Consider the following 27,885-nt stretch of genomic DNA (forward strand, 5'->3'; position numbering starts at 1 on the left):
GTGCTTCCATTTCTACAGCCAGTTTTGGGGTCTGAGAGCATCAGCAGTATGATATATTCACTTCCTATTTGTTGCATAAAAATTTAAAGCATTTCATCACAGTTACAAGAAAAATTGCTGCAGTAATGAGTATGGGGAAATTCTGTCCTCTGGAATCAAATCCATTTTGTCACCTCACAGGAAACTGCCTGATGTGATCGTGTTCTGTCCATAGATGTCAGAGGAAACACTGGAGTTGCTGGTTGAGTTGTTACTAATACAAAAGATGGAGCAGGAAATGCTCCCTTGTCTGAATCACAAAAAGCATTTATTGCTTGATTTTTCTGTCTTCTCTGAGCAAGTTGCTACTTCACATATTTTGACATACATACATATACACACACATATATATTTATATATGTATATATACACTCACACACTGACAGACAAATTTTGTCAAGCCTTTCCAGTCTCTGTGTTCCACTGAATTCTTTATGTCAGCACCCAACTCTCTTCACATCCAGTGGGTCCCACTCACAAGCACAATAATAATAAACAACAATAATAAAGCCTGAAATTCCAGAATCTTGAGAATATCTGACTTCTTTTTGCTGAATGCTGGTTTTGATCTGTTGCTGAATTTACAAATTTTTTTATCTATTTATAAATAGAGAGAGAGGCAGATGAGCTTCTTAGCTATTGGCAGAGGTGGTTTTTACATCTCTTCTAATTTCTTCAATGTGGATAATTTTGCAGCTTTTGAGCAATTTAAAGGACACTGGGCAAAGTGCAATTATCAAATTAACAGTTAAACAGTATTATTTTTAATTACTCTTTTATTTTTAATTACTCTTTTGTTTAGGCTTTAATTCTCCCATCCACCTAGTTTGTAATAGTCTTACTACTGCAACAGCTATAAATATTTTTACCTTAATAAACTTAATGCAACTTTTCCAGTTTGTTTTTATAAATTTTAGTTTGGGGTGGATTTTTTTTTATAAATCTGACCTCAAAGAGAACACTGAGCTCAGGCTTCTGAAAACCTGTGGTGCAAAGGCCTTTTCTTTCAGTCCAGCAGACAGAATTAAATGTGACTTCTGTATAAAAGGTTGAAAATTAAAACACTAATCACTTTGGGCTTATTGGCAACAATTTATTGTGGAGATTTTTTGTTTAAATATGTTATACTTCAGGGACTTCACTGCACTTTAGTCAAAGCTAAGCTGGGAGAGAAATTGGTTCTGAGCAATGCAGACACATTGAAGAAGTGCCTGAAGTCAAGTAAGGAATTGTGAGTTATCTTCATTTTCCTCCCCTCTGGGATATTGAGCTCCTGCAGGAACTTCTAAAGCTCTTCCTATTTAGGTCATTTTCTTTCATTTTATAAAGCTGTTCTTTTCTCTTGTGACTTGAAGGTTTTGTACAAGTGTAAGGCTGTTTCACAGAATCCATTCTGCCTGAGAGGCCACTCCTAATATAATTATCTCATAACAAGCATATGCTTTTCCTATAATAATGCTTCTTAGCTAAATTATCTCATCTTAAAAGCATCTCAAGTGTCCAACAGCTAATGCTTTCTCTTTGTAGCTTGTGAAAAAAGAGATACTAGAACTACAAGAATATTATTTCTTCTCTTTTTTAGATTTTTTTTCATTGATATACTTGCCACAAACCATGCACATTTTGCCCACACATTTATCTGAAAGTCTATCCATACACCTGATTTCATGTATTTTCCTGAAGCAAATTTTGTTGTTTATTTAGCAACAATAGGATTCATTCCCATATACACTTTTCATGGGGATTTTCTCCACACACATTGACTTGGTGTTTTAGTAATTGCTGCAGTGCTTTTACCATTGTTTTTTCTGTGGTGTCTGCACCTCTTGAATTCCAAAAAGCCTTGTAACAGTTTAGATTTTTCTGTCCAATTTCAGCTGATTGTTATTGATGGAAGATGAACTACAGTAAGGTGAAGCCTGTGGTTTGATCTGAAGCCTGTGAGCTTTGTTATTCTGATCTCTTCTGGCATGGAGTTCTGCAGCCATGAGCAGGTTAAAAAAGGAAAAAGGAAAAGCCCTGTGACCTTTCTTTGGAAGTGGAGTTTCACTGAACCAGGAAAGGTGGCATCTGTGGAGGATGAAATGGTATCAATAAGGGTACAAGACAGTTAGAAATAGTAAAATAATAAATTGCCAGATGCATGGGCATTTTAGTCATTGCTGAATAAGAGTAGGAGAGAGGTTGGGGAACCTGGTTTCCCCAAATCTATGATAATAATAGGTAAAAAAGAAACCAATATAACTTTCAGTTGTGTATTGATTTTGGGGAAAGATCTTTATTTCTGAGCTTAGGAGATTTTCTACACAAGTCCAGCTTCTAACACCTTCAGCCAAGAGTCATGAAAGCTCTGCAGAAAGACTTCTACACACGACTCATTTCACTTTCTCTTCAGTTTTTAGCACTGTGAGAATTTTGCATTTTTAATTTCTTTGTAGAGCTTCCTTAAAAAGGACTCCTCAATATTACGATTCCTGAAGTGTTCCCTGGGGCTGTGTGGGGAGTGGGACTAGAAGAGGTCTGAAGCCTGCCCAGCCTTGGAGTTTCCTTGACTGCACAGTGCAAGAGAGAATTTATTTGAGGCATGAGTTTGGTTTGAGTCATTTAGTGTTACCTCAGGGCTTGGCTTTCAAGGAGGCATTTACAAACAAAGTGTTGGTTCTGGGGGCTCTGGGGAAGAACTGGAGTTTGCATTTCTGAGTTTTATTACCCACATGTTTCAGCTGCCCCCAAGAACTTTGGCTAATTGTATTGTATTGTTGATTATAAAAGCCAAAGAAAAACTCCCAGGAAAACAATGCACTGGAGTGCCTCACAGAAACTGTGCTTTCTACTGCTGAAACAGAAAAATCAATTGGATGTGCAAGAAAAGAAATACTTCCACAGAGATACAGATGGAAGTGCTTTGTACAGAACCTCATCAGTCCTGTTTGATGGATTTCAGATGTACATGACTCGTAGCAAGCGGGATATTGGAAGAATTACACAAATGAGGTGAGCAGAGTACATCTGCTGAAGAGCAGCACTTTGTCCCATGTTCCAGGGGTGTTCTCTGGGGTGGCTCCCAGGTGCAGAAGGGACTCCACGCTCTCAGCTCACACTCTCACCGTGCCAGCTCACTGATGTGATGGAGCCCCGTGTCCAGGGTGACACAGGAGTGCCAGGGTGACTTGTTCTGAGGTCTGAGCAGAGCCCAGGAATTCCAGACCCCTCACTCCACCCCATTAACTCTTCTCACTGCTGCAATTGGCCTTCCAGCAACCTGCAGGTTTGGGGGGCACTGATCAATAAGGGGTTTTGCCACCACAGCCAGCAGTGGGGAGAACAGAGATGCTGCTGTGGTGCTGTTTCCTTTTCATTTTCTAAGACGCTGTTCCAGGTTACAATATTAAGATATATTCTATTCCCATCCTCAAGAGCTGCTGAAACCAGGAGGGGAATTGTTTCTTCCTTATCTCCTGTTGATGGGCCCATCAGTGCCTTTCTGCATGACTCAGAGATAACTCCCTGCAGGAGCCATTTCTGTTTAATGGACATAAATGTCACCACATGGCTCACAGAATGATAGCAGCCCACTGTGATCTGCTCCACCCAGGGGGGAGGAGCTAAGCATCCCCACCTGGATATAATCTGGGATTTGGGACAGAACAGGCAGTCTTTCCACTGGATCACCAGAGGAATGGCTGGTTTTTTCCACTGAATCCTCAGAGAAAAACTACACCCTTTCTACAGGATCACTGCTCCAACAGAACTACATCTGCCACTCCAGGAGGACTGCAGCCACCAATCCAACTGGACTGCTACCAACAGGGTGTCAGGTTGTATTCTGACTTTCTCAGTGGTTTTTCTTTTGTATTATTACATATATTTTGGTTTTCTTTTCCCTTTCCCTAATAAATTGTATTTCTGACTTGGAGCCTCTCATTGGTTTTGCTTTCAAACCAGAACAGGAGCCATCTACTCATGCTCATAGCAGAGGCTCTGTCTGGAGCCGAGGAAGAGCTAGGGTGTGTTGGATGTGGCCAGGAGCTGCTGAGCTGTGTCTCTCTGTATATCTGGACACTGCTGCCACACCAGTAGGTGTGGCCTCAGGAAGGCATAAAAACCAGAGCTGTGAGACAAAGAGTGGAGCTTTTCACAGCTTTGTGGACAGGTTAAATGGTAGCAGCATAAGCAGGGCTGCTCCTGTTCTTACTTGGAGGGCACACTGTAGGATTCCAGTGTGTGCATGGTTCTCATTAAGCTCTGTAACTTTTCATAGATGATTTTTATGACAGCACCGTGAGTTATTTATTAAGTAGCTTGTATTTGTGCACTATGGGATTTTTACTTGTGCTTTAATGTTACGATTTTTTAAAAAACCAAGTTGGCAACTATGCTTTTATAAAAATTTCATTATCAAATGATGCTGTGGGTAAATGTGGGTTATTTTGTGACTGAATCATGGATTACCTCACAGTGAAGCTCAGAGATGTGGGCTGTGCTGTCATTTCAGAGGACTTATTTCACCCTGCATATCTTGCTTGTGCTTTTTAACCTTGAAAAACTTGCCAAGTATATCAAGTGTAACTTGTCAACAGTCTTTGCAAAGGTGTGAACAAGCAGGCTAGTTAGATTTTGTAGGAAACAAAAGACCGGGAATGAGGTGAAATGAGTAGAACAAAAAATTGTGATTTCAAATCAATGTGACAATGGAAGGTGGACAGCAGGAAGTTACCACTGCACGAAGCTTTTTGCCCTGGCTTTTTCTGTCCAGTCCTAGTTCTATTTTCTGGAGAGGAGTGAAAGCCTCCCGTGCTTTCAGCTGAAGGGCTCACAAGTCAGCCATGAACTTTAGTTTTCAATAGCCTGCAGGGAGAAAGGCTGACTGGACAGCCTTGGAGATAAACCACTGTCCACAAAATGAAGGAGCTTGGGGGATCTTGGCAGACCAGGATTATCACTCCTTGTTTGTTGGTGGTTAGGGCTCTTGGAGTTTTATTCTCTTGGGGTGGGGTGGTGATGATGATGATGATGTTTTCCTAGCCAGTTGCTGGTACTGGTTCCTCAGAGCTCAGAGTCTGTTCAGAATTGTTTGCCCTGGTGGTTTTCTGGGAGGTTTTATGGAGCTCTGCTGGTTTGCATATGCCTGTGGTGGGCTGGCAAGCGGGGCTCTGAGGCTCACGGGGTGAAGCTAATCCGTGCTTCTGCACTCTTGGCAGAAATCCTGGCAGGACTTTAGGCCATGAGGGAAGTTGGATGGAGGACAAGGGTCGGGGGGAGGTTGGAAATTGCATTTAAGACTCTGCTGGGAGTCTTAATACTGGTAATGTGTTCACTGAGATAAAGTAGGAAAAGTGCTGGTTGGGAAAGCTGACAAGAGCCCAGCCAGATCCATTTTGGAGCTAGGGATCAGAAGGCTCCTTCCTGACCCTTTGCTTGGCTGGACAGGCTTAGTTTACTATTTTAGAGCAAACAACAAAGCAGCTCTGCATTGTGGTGCCAGAGTAGTAATAGAGCACTTCCTGGACTTGAAATTCAATTTTACATTCCCTGCAGAAATACACATGGTTTTCACTGAACTAAATAGAGTTTAGCATGTTTGGTATTAATATTACTGGCTCCTTGCTGTTTGTATGCATTTTTGTGCCAGAATGCTTTTATATGAGAAAAATATGTCCTGAAAGCTTTTGTAGGGATGAAACACCATACTTTGTACTTGGAAAATGCCTCCAGAAGGTCTCATGTGGTGTTGTGTATTAATCTGTAATAGGATGGAGTGATTTGAACTGACCTTCACAAAGTGTTTAGCTGAGTGAACACTTTCTGTGGCAGGGTTTTCATTTGTAAATCCAGGATGCTGGAGGGAATAAGGGATGAGAAAAAGAACTTCCAGAGTAGCAAACTCTGAAGCAGAACCAATATGAAGGAATGAGATAAGGGAGTTGTTGAGTAAAAGGTACAAGTGAATTAAATGGGTTTTTCTGCCAGGCCTTCACTGCTCACCACAGAATATATGAGTGAGGAGCTCTGACACTAAGGGCAGGGAGCTTGGAAAGAGAAGGTGACAGTTCCTGACAGGCTGAGTGATGGTTGGGTTGGTCAGGAGCAGCTGACTGGAGATACACAGGGCAAGGGTTATTTTTTTCAGGTGCACCGTGAGTGAAGTGTAAAGCTGATGGTGTACAGCCACAAGATCTCAATTGCAGGTCTGCATCTTTGGCTGTGCACAGGAGTTGAGCACTGGCAGATAAAAGGGCTGAGAGATTTGTTATCAGGACCCACTCCAGCACTTGCTGCCCCTCAGGGCTCAGCCGTCCCTTGCATAAGGCTCTTTGAGTCTAATGCCACTCCTGTGAGCACAAAGGACATCGAGGCTCCAAGGGACACAGCAGATCCCAGAGCAAGGGCTGCTGAGGAGGCAGGCTGGGTGGCAAAGCACCAGGAGGAGTGCAAAGCACAGCTATCGAAGGCAGTGCCAGCTCACTGCCCCCTCAAACGCCACTTGGTACAGAGCAGCTGTGTGACATCGTGCCACTCACTGCCTGCATCCTACGGCTTCACATCGTTTCGATCTGCAGGAACCGAGCTCAGTACAATTCATTTGTTCCATTCCCCTATGTGGGCACACCCTGGAACAGAAGCAACTCTTTGATTTTTCAAATCAGCAGTTCTCTTATGAGATTTTATACATTACACTTTCAGAATTTCTAATATGCTGTTCCTCTTATACTTTTTCAGTGTCAGGGAAATTTTATTTTAATGTGCTTTTGCCTTTTCTGCTCATAATGTGGCATGTCATAAAAAATCTTGTTTATTTCTGAAACCCTTCTTTACCTGCAATTATTTCTGAGGATTTTTTCCCCATTTTCATCCTTTGAATCAAAGCCTTTTTATGTTGGTCTTTACTGCAAACCAGCAGTGTTATTTTTGGTAAGATTTGGTAAACTTTTTTATTGCTTTGAGGAGGTGGGCATTTCAATTACGTAGTCTTAGGATTAGCCAAAATTACAGAGAGGTTTGGAAGGAGCAAGGCCTCTTTGGATCCACATCAGCCTAATAAAAAAAATCTGTAGAAATACCATTTCCAACTTTCTGGGCCTCATTTGTAGGAAAAAGTACTAAGTTTAATTCCTAATTTTAATTTTAGTCACTCTCAAGCTGTCTACTCCTATGCATACATTTATATATAAAAATCCTCACGGGGGCACTCTTGGTTTAAGCACAATGTAGAGGAGGTGCAGTTTCATCTTGATTTTCCTTTGTAGTAGACTGACAAAAAAAAAGCTTAAGGAGCTCCTAGGATGACTTTCAAGTCACTGTTAAAAATAAGCTAAAATAAATGTTACATAAGGCAAAGGAGCTTCAATTCTGTAATTCTGGTATAAAGCAAATCTAGTTATATAATCTCTACTGCCAGAATTTTGACTTTCACTTAAAATAGGGTCACAGTAGGAATGAAAGGTCATTATTTAGAAATTTGGGGTTTTGTTGACTTACCTATCTCATTGTTTTTCTTATTTCTTTTGCAACCATTACTTTTTTTTTTTTTTTTGTATGTAAAAGAAGGGGGGAAATAAACTGTCCCTGTATGTGATGTTGTGGCTTTCCTGCTGTTACAGGTTATGATTGGTTCATATATTTTAATATAATGTATAACCCACAGTGACAGGGAAATCCAAGATATCTATGGGAAGAACTTATTTGGTCATTTGGAGGAAGCTTCCTGCTTGTGTCCATTTCTCAAGCCCACAATAATTGAACTGAAATTATTTCTGAATTTGTATACTGTTAAGCTTCTTGACCAGCTGGAGTTCTCTTTGTTATCATTATTAATAAGCAAAATTATTAGTTGTTCAAAGAGGAGACGGATCAATATATTATTGATCATAACAATGCCCTCACCAAACAGCCCAACAAAAATCAGGGGAAAGGGAAGAAAATGACATTAAACACCTATTTTTGCTTTTTTTGTCTTGCTGCAAGAACAGTTAGTAGGTACAACTGAACTGTGTCATGGGCTCTTGAGTGAGGAATTCCTTGGAAGAAACAAGCCTTGTATTCTTCACAAGAAGGATTAGCAGTCCCTAAATGCCTGACTAATTTCTTAAACACAGTCCCATGTCTGCTGGTACAAAGGGAGCTCCCAATACTTCACTGCTCCCCGCTTCCACTTAACTGCATCGGGACAGAAGCAGGAAAAGGAAGAACTAGACAGGGCAGAAGACCTGGGCTCAGAGCAGTCATGCAGTCAAGTCAGTCTGAATCATTTGCAATGTGTATTTCCACTCAGTGCAAGCGGATCAGCTCTGAAACGTTACAAAAAAGCCTCACAAGCTGGAAGCATGTCAGTCATCTTAGTAAAGGAAGTGTGGATGAGCGGGGGGAAGTCTGCAGGGAGCAGAGAGGGATCATCTGAGTCAGAGGTTACTGGTGGGCTGTTCCACTGTTAGTACACAGACCTTCTGCAGCAGCCTCTGCTTTCCTGCAGCAGCTCCTGCAGGGAGCTCAGCAGAGGCAGGAGACCTCTCTGTGCTTTGGGATAATCATTATTATTATTATTATTACTGCCAACACCCCTTTTGGGTGACTGTCAGCTTCAGCTAGAGCACAAAATTGGCTGTCCTCGTTCGTTAATGAATTTTGTTTGTAAAATACTCCTCTGAGGGAGAGGGAATAAATGTTACCATTAAGGACTTAAATAGGCTTTCAGATGAAATGCCATAACCAGCTGCAGGTCAGCAACAAACCATTCTTTGTTAAGGTGTTTTCCTTTTGCAGAGATACAGCCTGAATAAACTGAATAATCTCATCCTTTTAAGGCAGACTGTTAAGGTGGACTAATTCTATGATGAAAAATATTCTATAGATCATTATAGCAGGAAGAAATAAATTTAAAACTATTCATTATTTTAGTAGAGCGTTTTCTGTGTGAAAACAGCTACAATCTTCTGCTTTGTGTATTAAATATATCTATTATATTTTAATACTTTATATATTTTTGACCTGGTACTAATATCTAAAAGTAATAAACTTAAGAGGAATTAAACCTTTTCTGGCCCACACAAGAATTATCAAGCGCTGAAATCAAGACTGATATATATAAAAATCAGAATTCTAATCTCACTCAGGTTATTTTAAAAAAATCAAACACATCATAGACTCTTTTAGATTGAAAAAGGTCTTTGAGTCCAACCATTCCCCCAGCCCTGCCAATGCCACCACTAAACCACATCCTCAAGTGCCACATCTGCAGGGCTTAAATCCCTCCAGGGATGGGGACTCCACCACTCCCCCAGGCACCCTCTTTCAGTAACAATTTTAGGTAACTGCTTATTAATTTTAGCATTAAAAATAAGAAGTGTGTTCAATTGCTTCATAATAGATTTTAAAAGGCCCAGACAACTGACATCTCAGGATAAGCCTGAAATTAGAAGGAAATTTAGTATTTTGCTGAACCATCATTTGACCTTTCAGCCACTGCATACTGTACCCTTAATTCAGAAGTTGTTTTACAGAAGGAAATATAAAAATCAGAAAGAACTTCAATATTGTATGACCACCTTAGGGAAAAATAGAGCATTCTGTAGAGACATAAAGCTGGCAAGAAGAATCCATAGAGGGAGATATTCAGGCACTGGACAGGGATAGGCAGGAAATAGCTGTTGATGACAGTAGTTTGCAAAAGCCTAAATAAAATGATCAAATGTATCACTGTGGGTTTTTGCAGAAGAAATTAGCTGTTGTAGAAAAATGCTTCAATAAGAAATTTTAAAGGGTGGTAGATTTGGATTTAAAAATGGCATATGAGATGAACATAGGCAAGAATTCCAATTTTGTGTTCATCTTGGTTGTCATCTACTCTAATTAAATTCACAGTTCAGCTGGTGTCACAGTGAACTGAACCCTCTAGATTCATGCAAACAAAGGGGTCATGCAGTTAACAGTGGTGTCTGAAAGAGGTGTGTGTGAGAAGGCTGTTCCCAGTTCCAGGTAACCCACGAATCCACCCTCTTTCAAGAAGCTTCATCAGGAATGCTATCTACTAAGTCTAATTACTATTTTTTTAATCCAGCATTAATTACTATTTAATGACCTATAGTTTTTTCTGTTAATTAGTTCATATATTTTAATATCCATCTTTTTAATGCTGTAAATAACTTGTGTTTTCTTGTTCTATAAGCTTGTCAAATTCTTTTCCCAAAGGCAAAATAGAGATATCTTAAAAGCTTTTAATTGTTTCACCAGTATATCATGGAGAGAAAAGCTGTTTTCAGACGTAAATAATTGGACAAATAACCAGGGGTAAAATCAGCCATGAAAATGAACAGGGTAATCCTGAGGGAGGGAGCTCAGAAGAGCAGAGGCTTGGACAGCAGTGACTCTACTATAGCTGCATTCTTTGTGCTGTGCATTTTTTCACAACTAAGTCCACTTACACAAATGGAAATGTCAAGGACAGAAATGTTCTCCACCCTATTCATTATCTCCTGACCTTGGGGAGAGCCACCTCCAGCTGGTGAGGAATGCCTCTCTAATGAGACATGCTAACATCAAAGGTGATGCAGGGCTCTGGAACTTAACAACCTCTCCTGAGCTCAGAAATCTGGGTCTGATGGCAGCACTGCCCAAGCTCCTGGCGTCAAGTGACATCCAGAGTGCAAAACGTGGGTGAAAGTAGGGAGGCACCAGTCCATGGCAAAGGACAGGGAGCCAATCACCTGGAATGTGGTGTTGTGTGAAGGAAAGTAAACTTAATGCCATAAGACAGCAAAACTGGGGCAAATGGAGTTTTAAGAGGTACAAAAGTCTTTCCCAGGCATAAAAAACCTCTTCTGTTTGTGAAGCTGAATGGGGAGAGGGAGGAAAACACCAGAGAAGAAAACCAGCTCAACATCTCTGTCCATCAGGGATCTGAGATGATGACCACAGGCCTAGTGCTGTAGCTACAGTTCCAGGGTCTTGCTTTCCCCAGGCACAGATCCACGGGCAGCTGTGTCTGCTACAATGAGCAGCCTGGGCTGCACTTTGCTCCTCAGCAGAGGAAATGCAGAGCGTGCTCTGTAATTCATCTTTCTGACCCAGTTCATACGAAACGCTGCTCGCGTTGGCAGGGTCTCCTCTGACAGAAGGCATGTCAGCAAGAGCTTTTGCTCAGTCTCACTCCACTGGCCACAGCAGAAGTGAGTACCAAAGCTATTGTCCTGGTGACTGCTGCTCTTGCTGTAATGCTCAACGCTTGCTTTTAGGAAAAGAACAATCTATTTCCGTTATGTGCAGCAAATAACAAGGGGGAATTCACAAACAGCGTTATTAGACAGTCTTGTAGTTCACAGATGACAGCTGGAAACAGATAAATGTTTTGTTAGCTAAACAGGAAAAGGAGCTGAATTGTAATACTAAGTTCAAATTTTCTTTGAAAGGGAGTATTGCACTGACACCCTTTTAAGAGTTTAAACATATGGAAAATCTTAGGAATGGCTATTAAATGTAAAAATCAAAATAAATACTTGGTTTATTTCTGATCACATCAGTTGGCCTGCCACAGTAACATTCTTCCTGCCTGTCCTACTGATTGAAGAGTAACAAGAAGCTGTAGGCTAGTCCCTCCTCAGGTGGATCCCAGTATTAAATGGGACACTTTCACCAAATGTTTCACCTTTTAAGTACTGTCTATGCAGTCCTTGAAGGGAAGTGTTTGGTAGGCATGGCTAGAAATGGTCAATAGCTGTTCTTGCAATGAACATTGTGCCTGACAGGAAATTCTGATGCATTTGACACTGGTACCCATACAGGATATTCTTTGTCTGCTGTCTCTGTACTAATTTCTTGCTATTTGCCACAATGTCTGGGATCTGTAAAAATATCTTAAATGGACAACACCAACTTTCCCCAAGTTCCTACTGTTTTCTTTTTAATTTTTCACTCAAAATACCCTAATTTTGAGGTTACTTACCATTTTCTCAGGAAGTTCCCTTAAAGTTGATGGGGAATTTTGGTCATGTCAGAGCAGACACTGTAGCAGGGAAGAAATCTTGAGAATTGTTGTGGAATTTTCAGTTCTTTATTAATGTTACAGAGGGATTTCCCCTTCTTTCCACTCTTGTGGAACAAAAAGTAACTTTTAGTCCGCTGTATTAGTGGCACCTTTAGGAATTCATAGCCATACTTAAAAAGGCTCAGTGCCCTTTCTCTTTATTGCCCCATCTTGATAGGGAATAGGGTTTGATAGGGAAATGGGATCCTCTGGGAGCAAACAGGACAAGGAAGGTGGCTGTCCTTGTCATGGGCTTGCAGTTTCCACCAGACATTGTCCTATCAAGCAGCCCATAATCAGAGCATTCCAGTTTTGGCTGTGGTTTCATAACCCTGCTGTGGATCCCAAGCATCCACGCTTGGTCCCTGTTTTTCCCTGTTCTGAGGTCCCATCAGGCAAAGGCTGTTAACCCAGCAGTGCTGCCTGGGAGGCAGAGCCAGCAGCGTCACCTCTTCCTCTGCTCGTGTGTGAGAGGAAGAGAAAACCACTGTGTCTTGCATCAGCCAGAAAGGGAAGCTTGGTTGTCATCTACTCCCCAAACTGTCCCCTCCCTTGGCTCGCTGCGGGCAGGGCTGACCAGAAATGATTTGACAAACCCTGACAAGGTAAGTGGGGCTCTACATGGTCACACTGTCCTGCTGTCTGCAGATTCAAGGCATCAGGCTTTTTCTGGCCGTTCTTTTTCAATTTTTATTTTGCAATAGCAGGTACAGGAAATGATGCCACGAGCAAAAAAAAGTTCACGGAGAAGATGAAGTAACTCTGTAATTTGTGGATCTGGGATCTAGACACAGATCATTTATAATTTCCATGTATTCTGTGTAGAGTCTTTGTGGCACATGGAAGATGCTAAAGAAAGGAGATGGGGGTGCTTTACCTGTACAAGAACAAACATGGGTCTTCTAACAACAAGGTAATCTCTAAATCTGTTTGTCCAGAAGCAGTAGGTCACACCCTGTATTAAATACTGACAGTGCTCTTCCAGAAAATGAGATGTGAAGGAGCATTATTGTCCTCTATGCATTTTTTCAAATTATAAAAAGAATATTTTTTTAGTTCCAAAATATTCCTGAATGAACATTCTTAGAATAGTTAGAATTCAGTTTTATAATAATGTTTCTTATCTGTTTCTGGGTCAGCTAACTTCAGTTCTCAACTTCTTCAGCTTCTGGGATTGACCACTGTAAGTGCAGTCATCAAACTTTCTTTTAGGAGCCTTCCCAGGTAAGAAGTGCTAAAACAATGCAGCCAAATATATGGCTACAGGTTACAGTAATGCAGTCCTGTAGAGCTGTGACTTCTAAGTATTTCCTAGAACAATACTCCTGGGACTCCTGACAGCTATGCTGAAAATGAAAGCCTTCCGTATTCAGTTCAGGATCAGAGAAATAACTCGGAAGACAAACATTAAATTCATTTTAAGGGTTGTCTTTCAAACAAGGGCTGAGCAATCAAAGGCTGACAGTTTCCTGTCCTAGGGCGAGCTGTCTCACCTCGCTGAGGTGGCTGCAGTCCAGGTTCTTCTGGCTCTGACTCCAGTGCAAACATCTGCCCTGGCAGCGGTTCATCCTGCCCGGTGTCTGTGTGTACCTGAACAGAGGTAAATGTTCTCACACTGGGTGCAACAAAGTGGGAGCTACTTGGAAGAAGCTTCAGAGTTTCTTCACAGGTTTTCAGGGTTCTTAGTCTTGGGAGGGGAAAAAAAAAAGAAAACAAAACCCAACCCAAACCAAAACCGAAAACAAAACTCCTCTGACTGCGTCTGGATACCGTCTCTGAAATTTTATCTTGTACCAATCTCCAGTTCAAATAGGGAACTGTAAATCATTTGATGTAAACCCGCTGACAGTACATTTCATAGCTAAAATGTAGCACTCTTTGTGCAGGAGCAGTGATCAACAGCAATGCTGAGCACACAAGCCAACTGCATGATGTGGATGGAAGCAAAAACATCTAAAACCATTTAATTCAATTTTTAATGCTAGGGAATCTCAGTATAAAATGGTTTCTGTGAGCCAGCTGCTGTTACTACTACATGGGCTATCAACTTCTACTGGCTGGGCTCTAATTCCTAGAAATTGCTTGATGCCAAAGTCATTACTGCCTAATTAGAGCCCAGGAGAAACAAGGGGATGAGCCAGGGAAGTTCCGTGGCACTGTGGGCACAGTCGCATGTTTACAGACTGCTGCCAGCCTGGGGAGCGCAGCGGTTGGCTGGGCAGGCTTGTACAAAAATGCTTTTGTGGCTGCCTTTAAGGGCTGGGAATTTATTGGCAGTTATTTCACCCATGGATCACCAGGTTCTTATTCAGAACCAAGACTGCAGAGTTTTCCTTTGCCCTTCCTTATTTCTTTTGTTTCACAGGAGGGCTGAGTTCACTCTAGGGATCTGTGAGAAGCAAAGTCATTTAACTATGCAACACTGTCTAAATTTAAAAAAAAAATCCTTAGAATGCAAAAGACAGACTAATATTACAAGGTCCATAATTTATATTTTTCTAATCTGTTACTTAGGCATTCTGGGAAACAAGTCATGATGGGAATTGGGGTTTTTCCCAATGTTGGACATTAGGGAAAATGTATATCTGGTATTGGGGTTAAGGAAAACCTTATCTGTTTAGCTGTTACTTGATTTTTTTTTCAAAAGCACTTAATTTCAGTCACTTCTATTGCAATGTTTTGCAGGATTTGGTTTTTGTTTTGGTTTGTTTTTTTAATTAGGTATGCAAAATGAAAGATATGCTGCTGCAATTTAATTTCTACCACACAGAAGAGAAGCTGGATTTAGTTTGAGATTTTGTAAAATGCTTTGCCAATGAAGCACATAATGTATTAAGCAGATATATCCATGCTTATTAATGCAGGACTGAATACTGAAAGCACAAGAAGCAGGAGAAGGCTCAGGGAAGGGACAATGATCAGGCCAGCACCCTGCTTGTCATCCTCTGCTTCCCCACAAAACCTTGCCAGAAAGTTGGATTTTACCTTAACATGGCTGTGTCTGGATTCCACCTTCTGAGGAGAGAACCTGCCCTGCTTCTGGATTCCACTTCCTGAGGGTAAGTTTTTCTCCTCACAGGCACCTTTATTCTTAAAAAGGGAAATGGAAGAACATCTCAGTCCTGCACTGAGTTTTTCTCTCATGGGCCCCTTTTTTTTCCCCAAAGGAGAATGAAAGAGCATCTTTTCCTCCCACACTTTTCCCCTCGTGGATACCTTTACTCCCTAAACGGGCAATGGAAAGTCATCTCTCTCCCACACCGAGCTTTTCCCTCATGGCTTTATTCCCTGAGAGGGGAATGGAAGAGCATCTCCTTCCCACCCTTCTCCCCTCATGGGCATCTTTATTCCACATGAAGGGAATGCAAGAGGATCTTCCTCCCTCCCGTGCTGAGTTTTCCCCTTACGGGCACCTTTATTCCCACAGGGGGAATGGAAGAGCCTCTCCCTTTCTCCCTCTCTCCCTCCAGTGCTTTTTTCCTCACGGGCACCTTTATTCTCCTAAAGGAAATGGAGAATATCCCTCCCGTGCCAATTTTTTCCCTCACCGGCACCTTTATTCCCTAAGGGGGGAATGGAAGAGCATTTCCCTCCCTCACACGCTTTGCCCTCACGGGTACCTTCATTTCCTAAAGGGGAAAGGAAGAGCATCTCCTTCCTGCCCTTCTCCCCTCATGGGCACCTTCATTCCCCAAGAGGTGACTGGAAGAGTCTCTCCCTCCCGTGCTTTTTCCTTCCCTCACGCGCACCTTTATTGCCCCAAAAGGGTAATGGGAGAGCATCTCCCTCTCTCCCTCCTTCACGTGCTTTTTCCCTTTACGGGCCCGTTTATTCTCCTAAGGGAAAAGGAGAATATCCCTCCTGCGCTGAATTTTCCCCTCACGGGCAGCTTTATTGCCTAGGGGAGGAATGGTAGAGCATCTGCCTCCCTCACACGCTTTTCCCCTCACGGGTACCCTCACCACAGGGAAGAGCATCTCGTTCCCGCCCTTTTCCCCTCACAGGCACCTTCAGTGATTGGAAGAGCCTCTCTCTCCCTCTCTCACGTGCTTTTTCCCTTACGGGCACTTTTATTCTTCTGGGCTGAGATTTCCCCTCGCGGGCATCTTTATTCCTCAAAGGAGAATGAAAGAGCATCTTTCCCTCCTACACTTTTTGCCTCACGGGCACCTTTATTCTCCTAAGGGAAATGGAGAATATCCCTCCCGCGCTGAGTTTTCCCCTCACAGGCATCTTTATTCCACAAGAGGGGAATGGAAGAGCATCTCTCTCACGGGCACCTCTATTTCCCCAAAAGGGGGAATGAAAGAGCATTATCATGCCTCAGGGGCACCTTTATTCCCGGAGCAGGGAAGGGACGAGGCTCTCTCCCCCTCGCCGCACCGAAGGCTGAGCGGAGCCCGCAGCCGCATCGCGCGCGCGCACGCCGGGCGCGAGTCCTGCAGCGGTTTGGCCGCGGCCCCGCCCCTTTCTAATCGCGCCGCCATCCCCGAGCGGCGGCGGAGGGATATACCCGGCTCAGGGCGGAGGGATCCGCACGCCGGGGCCGGCGGCCGAGCAGGGAGGGCGGGAGGCAGGCAGGGAGGGAAGGAGGACGAGGCGAGCGATGCGGCGCGGCCGCGCTGGCTGAGGCGAGGTGGCCCCGCAGTTCGGGAGGACGGGGGGTGGGGAGCGGAGCGCAGCTGGTGCCGCGGGAGAGGTGGCGGAGCGGCCGGAGAACAGCTGGGGAGGGGTCGGGGGGCGCTCCCGGAGCGGCGAGGGAAGAGCAGAGCCTGAGGGGAGCGGCCAGCGCGGGGGAAGGGCGAGGCTGCGGGGCCGGGCGGCGTGTGCCGGTCCTGCCGCTCTCTGGCGCCGTAGTTGAGTGGAAAAGGGAAGGGATAGAAAAGGGAACTGATTTAAAATAGCCCCCGATCCCTCCGGGGGCCGGTTCCCTGTCGGTGCCATTGCGGGGGGGCAGCGGGGCTCTGGTGCAGCCGCAGCCCGGGGGGCTTGGCTGCGAGAGGGGCGGGGGTCGCTGCCCTCGCTGCTCCGCTCGCCCGGGCTCGGGGCTTTTTTTGTGGGGAAGGGGCAGGATGAGCTCGCGGAGTTTCGCTGGAATTTCTCCTTCCTTTCTGAGGCGCTGCCGCTGCTGAAGCAGATTTTTCCTTCCTCTCTTTTTTTTGTCTGATGCAGAATCCCAGTAGCTAGGCAGCCTCCCTCTTTTCTTTCCTTCCTTCCTTCCACCTCTTCGCTATGTAGGAAGGGAGAGGCATCAATGGAAAGGCTGAAATACGCGTAGATGGACTTTCGGATGCATTTTTTCTTGAAAGAAGAAGATAAATCCCTCTTGCCAGTGCACTGACTTTTGTTGGTGTTGCATCGCTTGGTAAAAATGGGGTTCACTCACTCCAGCTGAATCCTTGGAGCATTCCAGAGAGTTGCTGCAGTGAAGGACTTATCTTGATTTTTTGCATCGGAGGAGCTGCATTGATGTTAACCATTTTTTGGTAAAATGGAGAACGAGATCTTCACACCCCTTCTGGAGCAGTTCATGTCGAGCCCTCTTGTCACCTGGGTAAGCGTTCATTTTCCCCTCACACGTTCCTGGTTTGATTTGCTCATTGTTTGAGAAGAGCCTTGCGGCAGGGGAGCGAGGTGGACTCGGTGTCACGGTGCTGCTGCTGCTTCTGTTCCAGGTGAAGACGTTCGGACCGCTGGCTGGAGGAAATGGGACCAACCTGGAGGAATATGTGGCGCTGGTGGATGGAGTGTATCTGAACGAAGTCATGCTGCAAATGTGAGTGTGGGCAAGCGCTGCCTTGGGGTAATTTTTTGCTGGTTTGTTTCTCTTGTATTTTTTTGCCGCCTCATGAAAAATCCTTTCCCCCTCTCCCCTTATTGACCTTGGTAAATTACTTTCATTTGTGCTTGACCCGGTCATGTGGTGAGTTAAGAGGAGACTTGGGATCGTGGCAGATCCCAGCTCCACACCGCTGAATGTCCGAGCAATGGATTTGCAGGATGTATAGTGTGATACAGGCTGAATCATCATTGTAGAACTTACTGGAAAATGGGATGACTGTAAATAGTTTCCCAGATTTCCACTGAGAGGCATAAAAAAGGTTCATCCTGCTGTAAGTCAGGCTCATAAAGAAGATTTTGAATAAATTTGCTTGGCTAATAAGGTCCTAATCCATATCTTGGTGCACGTGACATGCAACTTAAGGATGGCATGCAACTCACACAGGGCTGTTCACGAGCAAAAGGACTGCCCTTAAACTCCTTCATTTTCCAGGCTTCCTAATTAGACTAGATCACAGTTGAGCAGTAAAGCTGATGCTTTAATTGTGAGTGTAGAGTGTTTTCTGGCTACAGCCAACAGAAGAAATGTTTTTACATGGGGTTGTAAACTGTTTATTGAAAACTCTGCTTGTCAGAAAAAATCCTTTACAGTGGCTCTCTGTTAATCATAATTTTGACTGGAATGTTGCCCACTACTGTCATGCTGGAGAGTAACACTTGTCAGGTGTCTAGTGATATAATCATAAAAGTGTTACTAGTGCAAAAATTTCTGCATACTTTTTTTTTTTTTTTTGATATTTCGAGTCTCTGCAGAGAAATCCATCCATTTTCTGTATAGGTATGAAAAGCTGTGGGTTATGGCCGGCTGGGTACATCCATCAGTGTGTGAGCAGCTTGTGTTGGCAGCTGTTCCTCAGGAACACTGCTCAGGGATGGGTATCCTCCTGCTCTGTTCATAGCTTTTATTCATGTTTAGTGCTTTAAAAGTTATTCCCCTTGGCGTTCAGCTTGTGTAACTAGTCTGTGTCAAAAGAGCAACACTTTACCACATTTAAGTGTGAATTCACAGCCTTTTGAAACCATTATTTCCTTTGTCACCTACTTCTGTACAACTAAGACACCCCAGTATTCACTTCTAGTATTCACTCTAATGTTGAAAAACATGGAAGACTTGGTGGAATGGAACTCTTTGAGAAAAAAAATAAATCTTGAGTGCGATCTGGCACACTTTAATAAGGATTTTAAGTGCTGAATTTCACTGAAGAATAGTATTTTTATTTTATGACTACTTTATTTTTTTCCTTGGGTTGCATAAAGTAAGTAGATTGTCAGCTGTGGCCATACATTTGATATGTAGAACTTGTATAGGATAAAAAAGTTTGGCAGCTGGAAGGCAAATTTAGCACTGGAACAATGTGATTTTGAAGAATATAGTCTTAAACTTTTTCCATTCAGTTTTTTAATACTGAGTATAAATCAATGCATGTATGTAAAATGGAAAACTGGAGAAGGAACATTCCCATGCCTAAGGCACTGTGTGTTGGATTTGGCTGTGACTTTGTGCATCCTTGACCCCATGCCATGATTACTGTGCTTAGGGAGCATTGGGTGTGTATGTGTAAAAAATACACATTGGAGATGTAAATTAAAAAAAAAACAAAACATTAGTTTGCTATTGAGGACAGTGAAAACAGTGACATGTGGAAAAGCATTGATGTACAAATGAAATTAATTTTAGAAATATGTCACGACACTGGAAGGTCTTGTGGGAGCTGAGATGTAGCATGGCTGGTTACTGCTTAGAATTGCCTCTTAGAACTCTGCTCATATTTTGGGAAAGTTCAGTTTGTTTTGGGTTTTGTGCCAGGATTGAAATAGGGGAAAAACTGTTTCATGTTTTGCACTGTGGTCCTGTCTGTGGTGAAGTCACTGTGGAAACCAGTGTTAACTTTTAGCCCTGTTCATTTTGAATATCCACCTATTAAGCAAATGTCTTCATTTGCAAAAACACTTCCAAGATGCAGCTCTAACTAATCATCAATACAGATTATTAACAGTGTTTTCTGGTTTTATTTCTCTTTTATTTTCCTTTTATTCTTTACTAACATATATTGAGGAAATGTGGCAGCAAAATTTGTGTCATGTGACTTCAAAAGAAGGGTGGTTTTCGTCAGAATGTTGGGCTTGGGGAAGTTTTTTTGGTTGTTTGGTTTGTTGTTTTTTTTTTTTTAAAGCTCAGTGACTTCACTTGAGAACTAAAGGTCTGTGGTTAGGAACTATGGCAGTGGGGGCTGTTAGAGGTCCTGTGGTCCTGCTGTATATATACTTTAATTCTTACTTTTTTCTTGCCAGATGTTGAAAAAACAAATTCTGTGACCATAAAAGTGAGTGTTAATATTGGATTAGGCATGGATTGTAAACAGTTACACAGTTTAAAAAAAAAAAGTGGCTTTGTTAGTTAGAGAATGTTTTGTGTTCAGTTAGAAAAGAGTTAATCCTGCCCTTCATCATCTGCAAGTGAGGGTCCAGCATTTGGTTCTGCTTGTGCTTGTCTGGATCAACTTTATTTTCAACAATTGAAATGATTCAGACAGGGGAGAGAGGTGTCAGTGTTGGAATCATTGCAGGATGCTGATGGTGCTGAGATTTATCAGCACTGAGTTTATTAATACCTCATCCACGAGAGAATTCACTGCATTCCTTGTATGATTTTTACCTTGGGGTGTTTTGGGACATGGGAAGAATCGCCCAGATTCTGTTCAGTGACCAGTCACATCTGAAGGGCTCTTCCTTGCTGGAGATGCTACAGACCAATTGATATTATTTTTTTGAATTTTGTTTTTAATTAAGGAGATTGCCAGTGTTTATAATATTAGCTCCTAACTTGAGAGAATGTCTCTAATTTCCTGTTTAAATTTAGGTCCCGTGCTTCAGAAGTATCGGGTTACTTACCTTCTGCTGGGATCACTCAGTATCTGATTCCTGTGCATAGAAACCCATCTGTCTTTCTAAATCTGAGCCTTTATCTTTGTGCTCTTTGATACAAAAAAGGGGGTCATGCATCTTGGAAATAAATCAGAGCACCAGAGATCGCTGCACTGGTGTCCTGCCATGGCAGGGAGGTGGAGGAGCATGCCAGGAATGCTTCATACCTTCACTGCACCTCTGTCCTAGTGCTTCTAATTTATATTTATGAAGTGCTCCTAGGCTGGAGGGGAGTCTGTTGTGTGTGGTACCGAAATCAGGGAACCAGTATCGTTCAGTGGATTAGTCACCTGTTGCACACCCAATTACAATTGCAGTAAAATAATCCTCAGTTGTCCTGGAGATATTTTTCCAGATCCTGATTAACATCACCTCAGGTTTTTTTAATAGTCCTAGCTCTGTACTGTTTTTAAACTCCTCTGTTCCAACAAACCCCACAGTATTTTTACAGAAACACTCATTTTCTGTGTGGTGTTTATTTCCATTTTTGATAGCTCTTGTTCTCTGATACTTGCTCACTGAATTCCAATAGGATTGGGTAAGAAACGATGAAAGTCTTTGAGTATGAGCTGTGGTTCCCCAACTGACAAGAGTCTTGCTGGGTCCTTTGAATAAAAAGAGACAGCTGCAAGTACTTACAAGATGGGGGCTTTCATTACATTTACCACCACCATTAATATTTGGTCAAGCAACAAAGGCTTGAAGCAGGCTTTTAGCTTTAATTGTTTTATATTACTGTGCTTTGTATTTGTGGAAATAAATCTGGTTTAGAGGAAGTATTGGACCCAGACTATATGCAGGGTTGGTAATGTACAGAACCAAACTCTGGAACTGAGTTAATTTAATCCTCTGTCTGGAAAACCTGACATCTTTCATCCCAGTGTGCCTTTTGTAACTTTGGTCTTCATTACATAAATTAAGTGATACTTTCCATATCAGTCTTTGCTTCCAGACATGCTGAAAACTACTTCAAAGATGCAGTCTTTCATTCTTCTCCTGAGTTTTTCCCCTTTTACCATTCTCCCACTGTTTTTTGGTGACTAAATCCACTTGCAGGCCTTTCACACCATCAGATTTTCCAGGTGGACTGGCTGCCTGGTGGTGTGTGCCTAGAATGTGGACAGCTTCCTTGGCTGCTGTTTGCAGCTCTCAGCCCTCACTTGTGTGCTTTTTTCCAAGCACTTCAGCTTGCCAGCCCATGCTCCTGGCTTGCCTATATCTTCCCCTGAAAACTGGACTCTGTCTCCAGTGCTGGAGCCAGCTGCCAGGCTCTGTGAAAGAGTGCAGCCACTCAATCCATTAACTCCTTCTTGGGAAAGAGCAGCTTCAGCCAGGCCCTGCCTGGCTGGGGGAATGGAAAAGAGCTTTGAGGAAAAGGAAATCGGTGACTTTGGCAGAAGAAGTAGGAGTGTGTATTTTAGAAAAAGGTCAGATATTATTTACAGATAATATTATTATCCACACCTTTATCACTTCATGGTGTAGATTCACGCTTCCCAGATGTGCTCTGTCAGGTTTTCCACAGGTGCAAGGTGTCCCTTGGACTTTGTCAGAGTTGTTGCTCCCAAGGGTAGTTCTGCAGCAGCAGGGCTGAGATTTTTCTTCAGGAAAGCTGAATTTGTAACAGTCCCTTTTTTTGTACAGAAGCAAATTCTTTAATAAGTGGTGCAGCACAATGTGCACCAGGACTGTTGAAATTAAACCCTTTTGGTTAGAAAAGGGGAAATGCAGTTCTTAGTGTGATGATGAATAATTTCAGATGGGACCATCAGCCTGCAGTGAGCTCTGAATTGGGCAGGTGAGGTGGGCACAGGCTGATCCCTGCACCTGTGGGGTGCTTGGGTTTTTGATAGATAGAGGGGAAAATGCATGGCTTGAACGTGGCATGCTTGAAGTGCTTGATCTTGGCCTGTCTCTGTTTTACTAATTTTTGCTATGCTTTTGTACCCTCTTCCACAGCTGATGTCCACTTTCCTTCATCCTGGCTACCCTGATTTATTTCTGAGCAGGAAACTACTCTGTGGTTCGCTCTTGTGCCGTGCAGAGTTTTCAATATTGGGAATTAAATCATCTTACTTTCCTTTACACATCCACTTCTGTCCTCTGTCCTTCATGTGCCATCTTGGTTATCTTTCTTGGACTCTGTCTCCTTATTTCTTTTGGTAGCCTGCTACTGACCCCATCCTTACTCCAGCCTAGTACCTTGGGCAGGGAATAAAAACTGAATTTAAAACTATTTTTTAATACATACAGAGAATTCTGTTAAGCCTGTCAACCTATTCCATAAATAGCCATCTTAGATGTAATATCAAAATAACTTGTCTCAGCATTGAAAGCATTCTGGCAAGGAAAGAACATACATTCACTATGGCTTTGCAGTTCCTTTTTCAGAGAATTTTGCATTTTGCATTCTACACGCTGTTTCAGAGCACTCCATGACAATAAGAGCAGCAGTAAAATCCAGTTTTAAGCTAGCTACAGCCACATGATCAGCTTGTACCCTTTGGTGGCCAGGCTGTGCTGCTTCAGCTTTCATGGGGATGCTGGTTTCATGCTCTGGGGATCTCTCCACCACCACAAACCTTTGCCAAGTATTGCTGTGCTCTGATCTTCCTTTTGAAAACAAACCTAGTTAACTGAATTTGGGTGCTAAATCAAGCTCATCTTATCTTCCACCAAATTTGAGATTTACTTCTAGATTTTCCTCATTTGTTTCTTCTCTTAAGAAGGGACTTTTGAGTTTTGTGTTTGTTCAAATGCTCTTATTTTTGTTTCCTCCTTTTTCCCTAAGCTAAATAGCAATTTGTTGCCTTCCTTGTCTTTTGTAATGCACCACTTTTCCCTAGGTAGTAATTATTTAGGGATCAAGACATTTTTCCAAGATGCTGCTTTGTTAGAGCACGTGACTCCAGTGGTCAAAGATTATTTGGGAATGACTGTGGGAGAGTGTCTGTGTTTGTTTGCTTTGTTTGAGAGTCCAGCCTTTATCCTGAAGATGCTGCAGAGGCAGTTGTTGTTGAGCACTGTTTGCAAAATGCCTCCCTTTTGTTTAATGGGGTTCATTGAAGCAAGGCTACTGCTTTGACAAAAATGGCCTGATGTTGTACTTTGGGATGGGAAAGTGTAAGGGATGAACCCATAAATGGTGTCTGTTGTATTCCTGGCCACTGGGTGAATCTCTGTGTTGCACATTTAGAGACACTCCACTACTTGCTTTCTCTCCTACAGTGACAGAAGACAGTCCACTTGGGTTTATTACAGAATTTTATCTTGGTTTAAGCTTCAGGGAAATATTTGCTCTAGTTTTTCTCTGTGTGGTATCTTTGTTTTTCTTAAATAAGCCCCTAAGCAAAAAGTGTCTGCTGGAATTTTCTGGTAGCTTGGGAATACACTTGCTGTACATTTGGAGTATTGTGTGTGCTGGGCAAAACCAGGATACAGAGACTGGGAGATGCATGAGAGAATGCAGGCAAATGGCACATTGTCACTAGTCTAACAGTGGGTGTAGAGAACGATGAAAATATGTATTTTATTATTAATCAAAATCTGTGTTTTATTATGAATCAGTTACTTACAGAGGGTTTATTTCCCTTCATAAGAAAGGAAGTTACCTGCAGTCATGGCATTCCAACAAAAAGTATTTCATGGAAATCTGTGTGGTGCTGTTTTTACAACTGGAGATCTTTCTAGTCCCTAAAACTGCAATATTTGTGTAGCTTTGGTGCCATCAGTACACATCAGTATTTCCTGTAGTTGTTAATGCTGAGTACTGAGGTGTTTACCTGTGGTCAGACTATTTGTGACACTGAAGTGAGAACTAATTTTTTTGAGATTTTGTAGCTTCAGCCAAGTTTAAAGTCAAGAGCAAAGTGAGTGAACATTTTTCCAAGTCTTTCAAAGGAGAAATAATTTTTGCTAGTGCTGTGATTATCAAATAAAGCAAAGTATATACTGCTGTGCTGCTTTTAGTTAGGATACAAGAAAATAAACTTGTCCTTACAAACTCTTCTTAAAAGTTTTTTTTCAGCTTAAATAAAAAAAAAACTGCATAAATGTGTATTGCTTTTAAATCCTACATAGGAATTTTCCCTAATGTTAACATTTTAAATGTGGCAGTGGCTGTGTGTGAAGCTGGGGGTGGCCATGTTTGGATGTTCGCACAGTGCCCGTGGTCAGTTGCTTTGAGGTGTTAATCACAAAGCCAAGCAGTTCTCATCTGCTCTGGTTTTTGGTACTGAACTGAATAGGTCTTGAAAATTTGGACTCATTTCAGAAGTAAAAAAATGTTGGCTCTGAGAGGGAAAATAACAGGCAGTGCTTGAAGCAGAAGTCAGAACTTCAGACTTCAATATCCTCAGTATTTTGCTTCTGGGGCATGTCAGTCTTGTTGCCTTCCTGACCTTTGTGTGGTGCAAGTACTACAGCAGTTTAATTCTCCCTTTTCAAATGATATTTCCTGCTAAACCTTCTGTAGTTAAAAAAAAAACCCTTCAAAACCAACCAAGCAAACCAACAAAGATGTTCCTTGAAAGATATTTAGATTTGTGGGGTAGAGCGTGTTTGTCAGACTTTCTGACAAAGTATGTTTTTCCTCACTAAAAATATTTTGTTTGTTGATGTTTCTTCTGGGAATTCTCCAATTTTTAATACCTAGGTGTGTTTATTTTGTGTTAAGTGCTCTGTGCTGCTCTGAATCCTGTGGATTTTCCTTCCTGTGAGTGACACTTGTTAATTTGGTGGCAGCCAGATTACCTTTTGCCAGCTGTGTCATTCATTGATTTGTTGTGAGGAGCTCACCCAGGTTACTTGGTGTGGTCAGCAGTGACTCACTAGGTTCAACTTCTGGCAGAAGCTTTATTTTTACATACTACCTTTTAGTGTGATAGGAAAAGAATAGTCAAGGTGAAACAATGGTAATGGAGTTATTTCATACTATTTGATGAAATATCTCATAAAAGGAGCAGTTCAGAGCATGGATGGCCTTAAAGACAGTGGTTGCTGTATGAAGTTGGAACTGAGGGTCTGTCACAGACATCTTTTATGAACAATCCTTTCCTTAAAATTTTTCCTCCTGAGAAGCTGGGAAGCCTTAAAAACAAACTGTAAGCAATGGTTGTCTGCTGCTGTGGAATGCAACAGGTGCATCTGGGATTGGTCTCATGTGGTTGTTTCTAATTAATGGCCAATCACAGCCAGCTGGCTCAGACTCTGTCCCAGCCACAAGCCTTTGTTATCATTCTTTCTTTTTCTGTTCTTAGGATTTCATCAGAAGGCTGGCTTTCTTCTATTCTTTTAGTATAGTTTTAATATAATATCATAAAATAATAAATCAGCCTTCTGAAACATGGAGTCAGATCCTCATCTCTTCCCTCATCTCAGACTCCTGTGAACACGGTCACAAGGGTCCAAGGTTTTGGTCTTTTCCACAAGAGTTTGTTTAGTCACAGATGTGTTTAGTCAATGCCAGGTGAACTGTTTTACCTCCTTCCTTGTTTTCTCACACATTTTAGTCACCTGCATACATCATCTTCACTGCAGTTAGGGAAAAGAGAACAAAAATAAATCTGGGCTGTGCTGGCCTTTGTTTAAACCCTGGGAAGAAGAAATGAAAGCCCAGTCAGCAGACCTGTTGAATGCCCTGTGGTACAGCCTGGCTGTTGGCACATTGCCATGTCCCTGGCAGTGTGGGGCTGTCAGGGGATGTCCCCTCACGCTGATGGGGACCAGGCAGTGGCTGTGATGTGCAGCAGGTGCCCATCCCTGGGGCAGGGAGACACAGGCAGGACACAGCTGCAGCTTTCCCAGCACCCTGCAGCCTTGAGGAGCCGTACAGCTCGAGATGCTGAGGCTGGCAGGGGGAAGCTGTGTGCATGTGCTCAGCATGCACAGCTATGTTCTTGGCAGCGCTCCCTGTGATCCCACCAGCCACTCTGTTTGGCTCAGGCCAGTTGGTCATGGTTTGGTTGGTTTTTATTTTTCAGTAGGCACAGGGCTTCAGCCTCCTACCAGTCTATGATGTTGGACATAATCCTAGGAAGTGGGGTTTTGTGCAAGGGCCAAAAGACGTTTGATGTTAGGCCTGCTTCCCAAAGCTCACAGGATCATGAGGCAGAAAACGTTGGATACAGCTGTTGGACTTCTGGCACTCAGTCCTTGCTAAGTGCAGAGTTAGCACAGAGCCCTTGAATGGAGGTATTAATGCTGATCCTGTGGCAAAGTGCATCTCAGTGTTTGGGGTATCTTCAGATGTTGGGGCAGGTGACCATTTCAACACTGCACTGGTTGCTGCTCTAGCAGTATCGTCTCAAGGATAGAAATGCAGTGTTTTATGACTAAAAGGTAGATTGTAAAATGTGAAGCAATTTGAAGATTTTCCATTATTCTCTAGTGAAAGCCCCATGGTTATTTTTACTTTTTTATTGTTTTGTCAGTAAAAAGCCACTTCTGCATTAAGTCTCTTTGTAAAACACGTTTTGAGCGTGCTTATTATTTTTGTGCCAGTCGTAAATAATGAAGATGCTGCTTTATTAGTTGAAGGCTATCCCAAAATACTGTTACCAGTAATAACTGAAATATTTGACAGATACCTCAGCATTCCAGTTAAAAGGACTTTGCAGAAAACAAACACTATTAGGCGTGCAGCGTTTATTTGCACAAGTGAATGCTGTGCTGCTGTAAGCTGAACCACAGGGTAGCATTTCACTGAACTCACCCAATACATTCAAACAATGGTATATTTCAAATTAGGGAGCGTTATGATACCAGACTTAATCATTAAGTACCATCAAGGAACAGATGGCAAGGGAGGACACAACTGGTTTGCAGTCTGCATAGATTTAAGCATGAGGCCATTAAGCTATCACATTGCCATTTCTGATAGATTTTGGTCAATGAAAAATTAAAGACACATAATCCCCGATTATATGAAGTCTCAATCTGTGATTCATGACACTGGTAGTATTTCAAAAATCACTGAAGTTCCCTGTGTAATCAGGAGTTTTAAACTAATGCATGATTGGGATAGATGCTCCTGTCTGCTTTTATTGCTATTGAAATTAATGTAT

General features: G+C 42.5%; 1 protein-coding gene across 1 annotated transcript in view; it reads left to right on the top strand.

The window, feature by feature from the left end:
• The first annotated feature begins 17,081 nt into the window (after nt 1-17,081).
• CCDC88A (coiled-coil domain containing 88A) overlaps nt 17,082-27,885 on the top strand; it is a 63,989-nt gene continuing 53,185 nt past the window's right edge. Inside the window, 2 exon segments of the mRNA XM_036380879.2 lie at nt 17,082-17,609; nt 17,731-17,831. Coding sequence (XP_036236772.1) covers nt 17,547-17,609; nt 17,731-17,831 — 164 coding nt within the window. The 5' untranslated portion in view covers nt 17,082-17,546.

This window comes from Molothrus ater, chromosome 3 (assembly GCF_012460135.2).
Source record: "Molothrus ater isolate BHLD 08-10-18 breed brown headed cowbird chromosome 3, BPBGC_Mater_1.1, whole genome shotgun sequence".
NCBI classification, from domain to species: Eukaryota; Metazoa; Chordata; class Aves; order Passeriformes; family Icteridae; genus Molothrus; species Molothrus ater.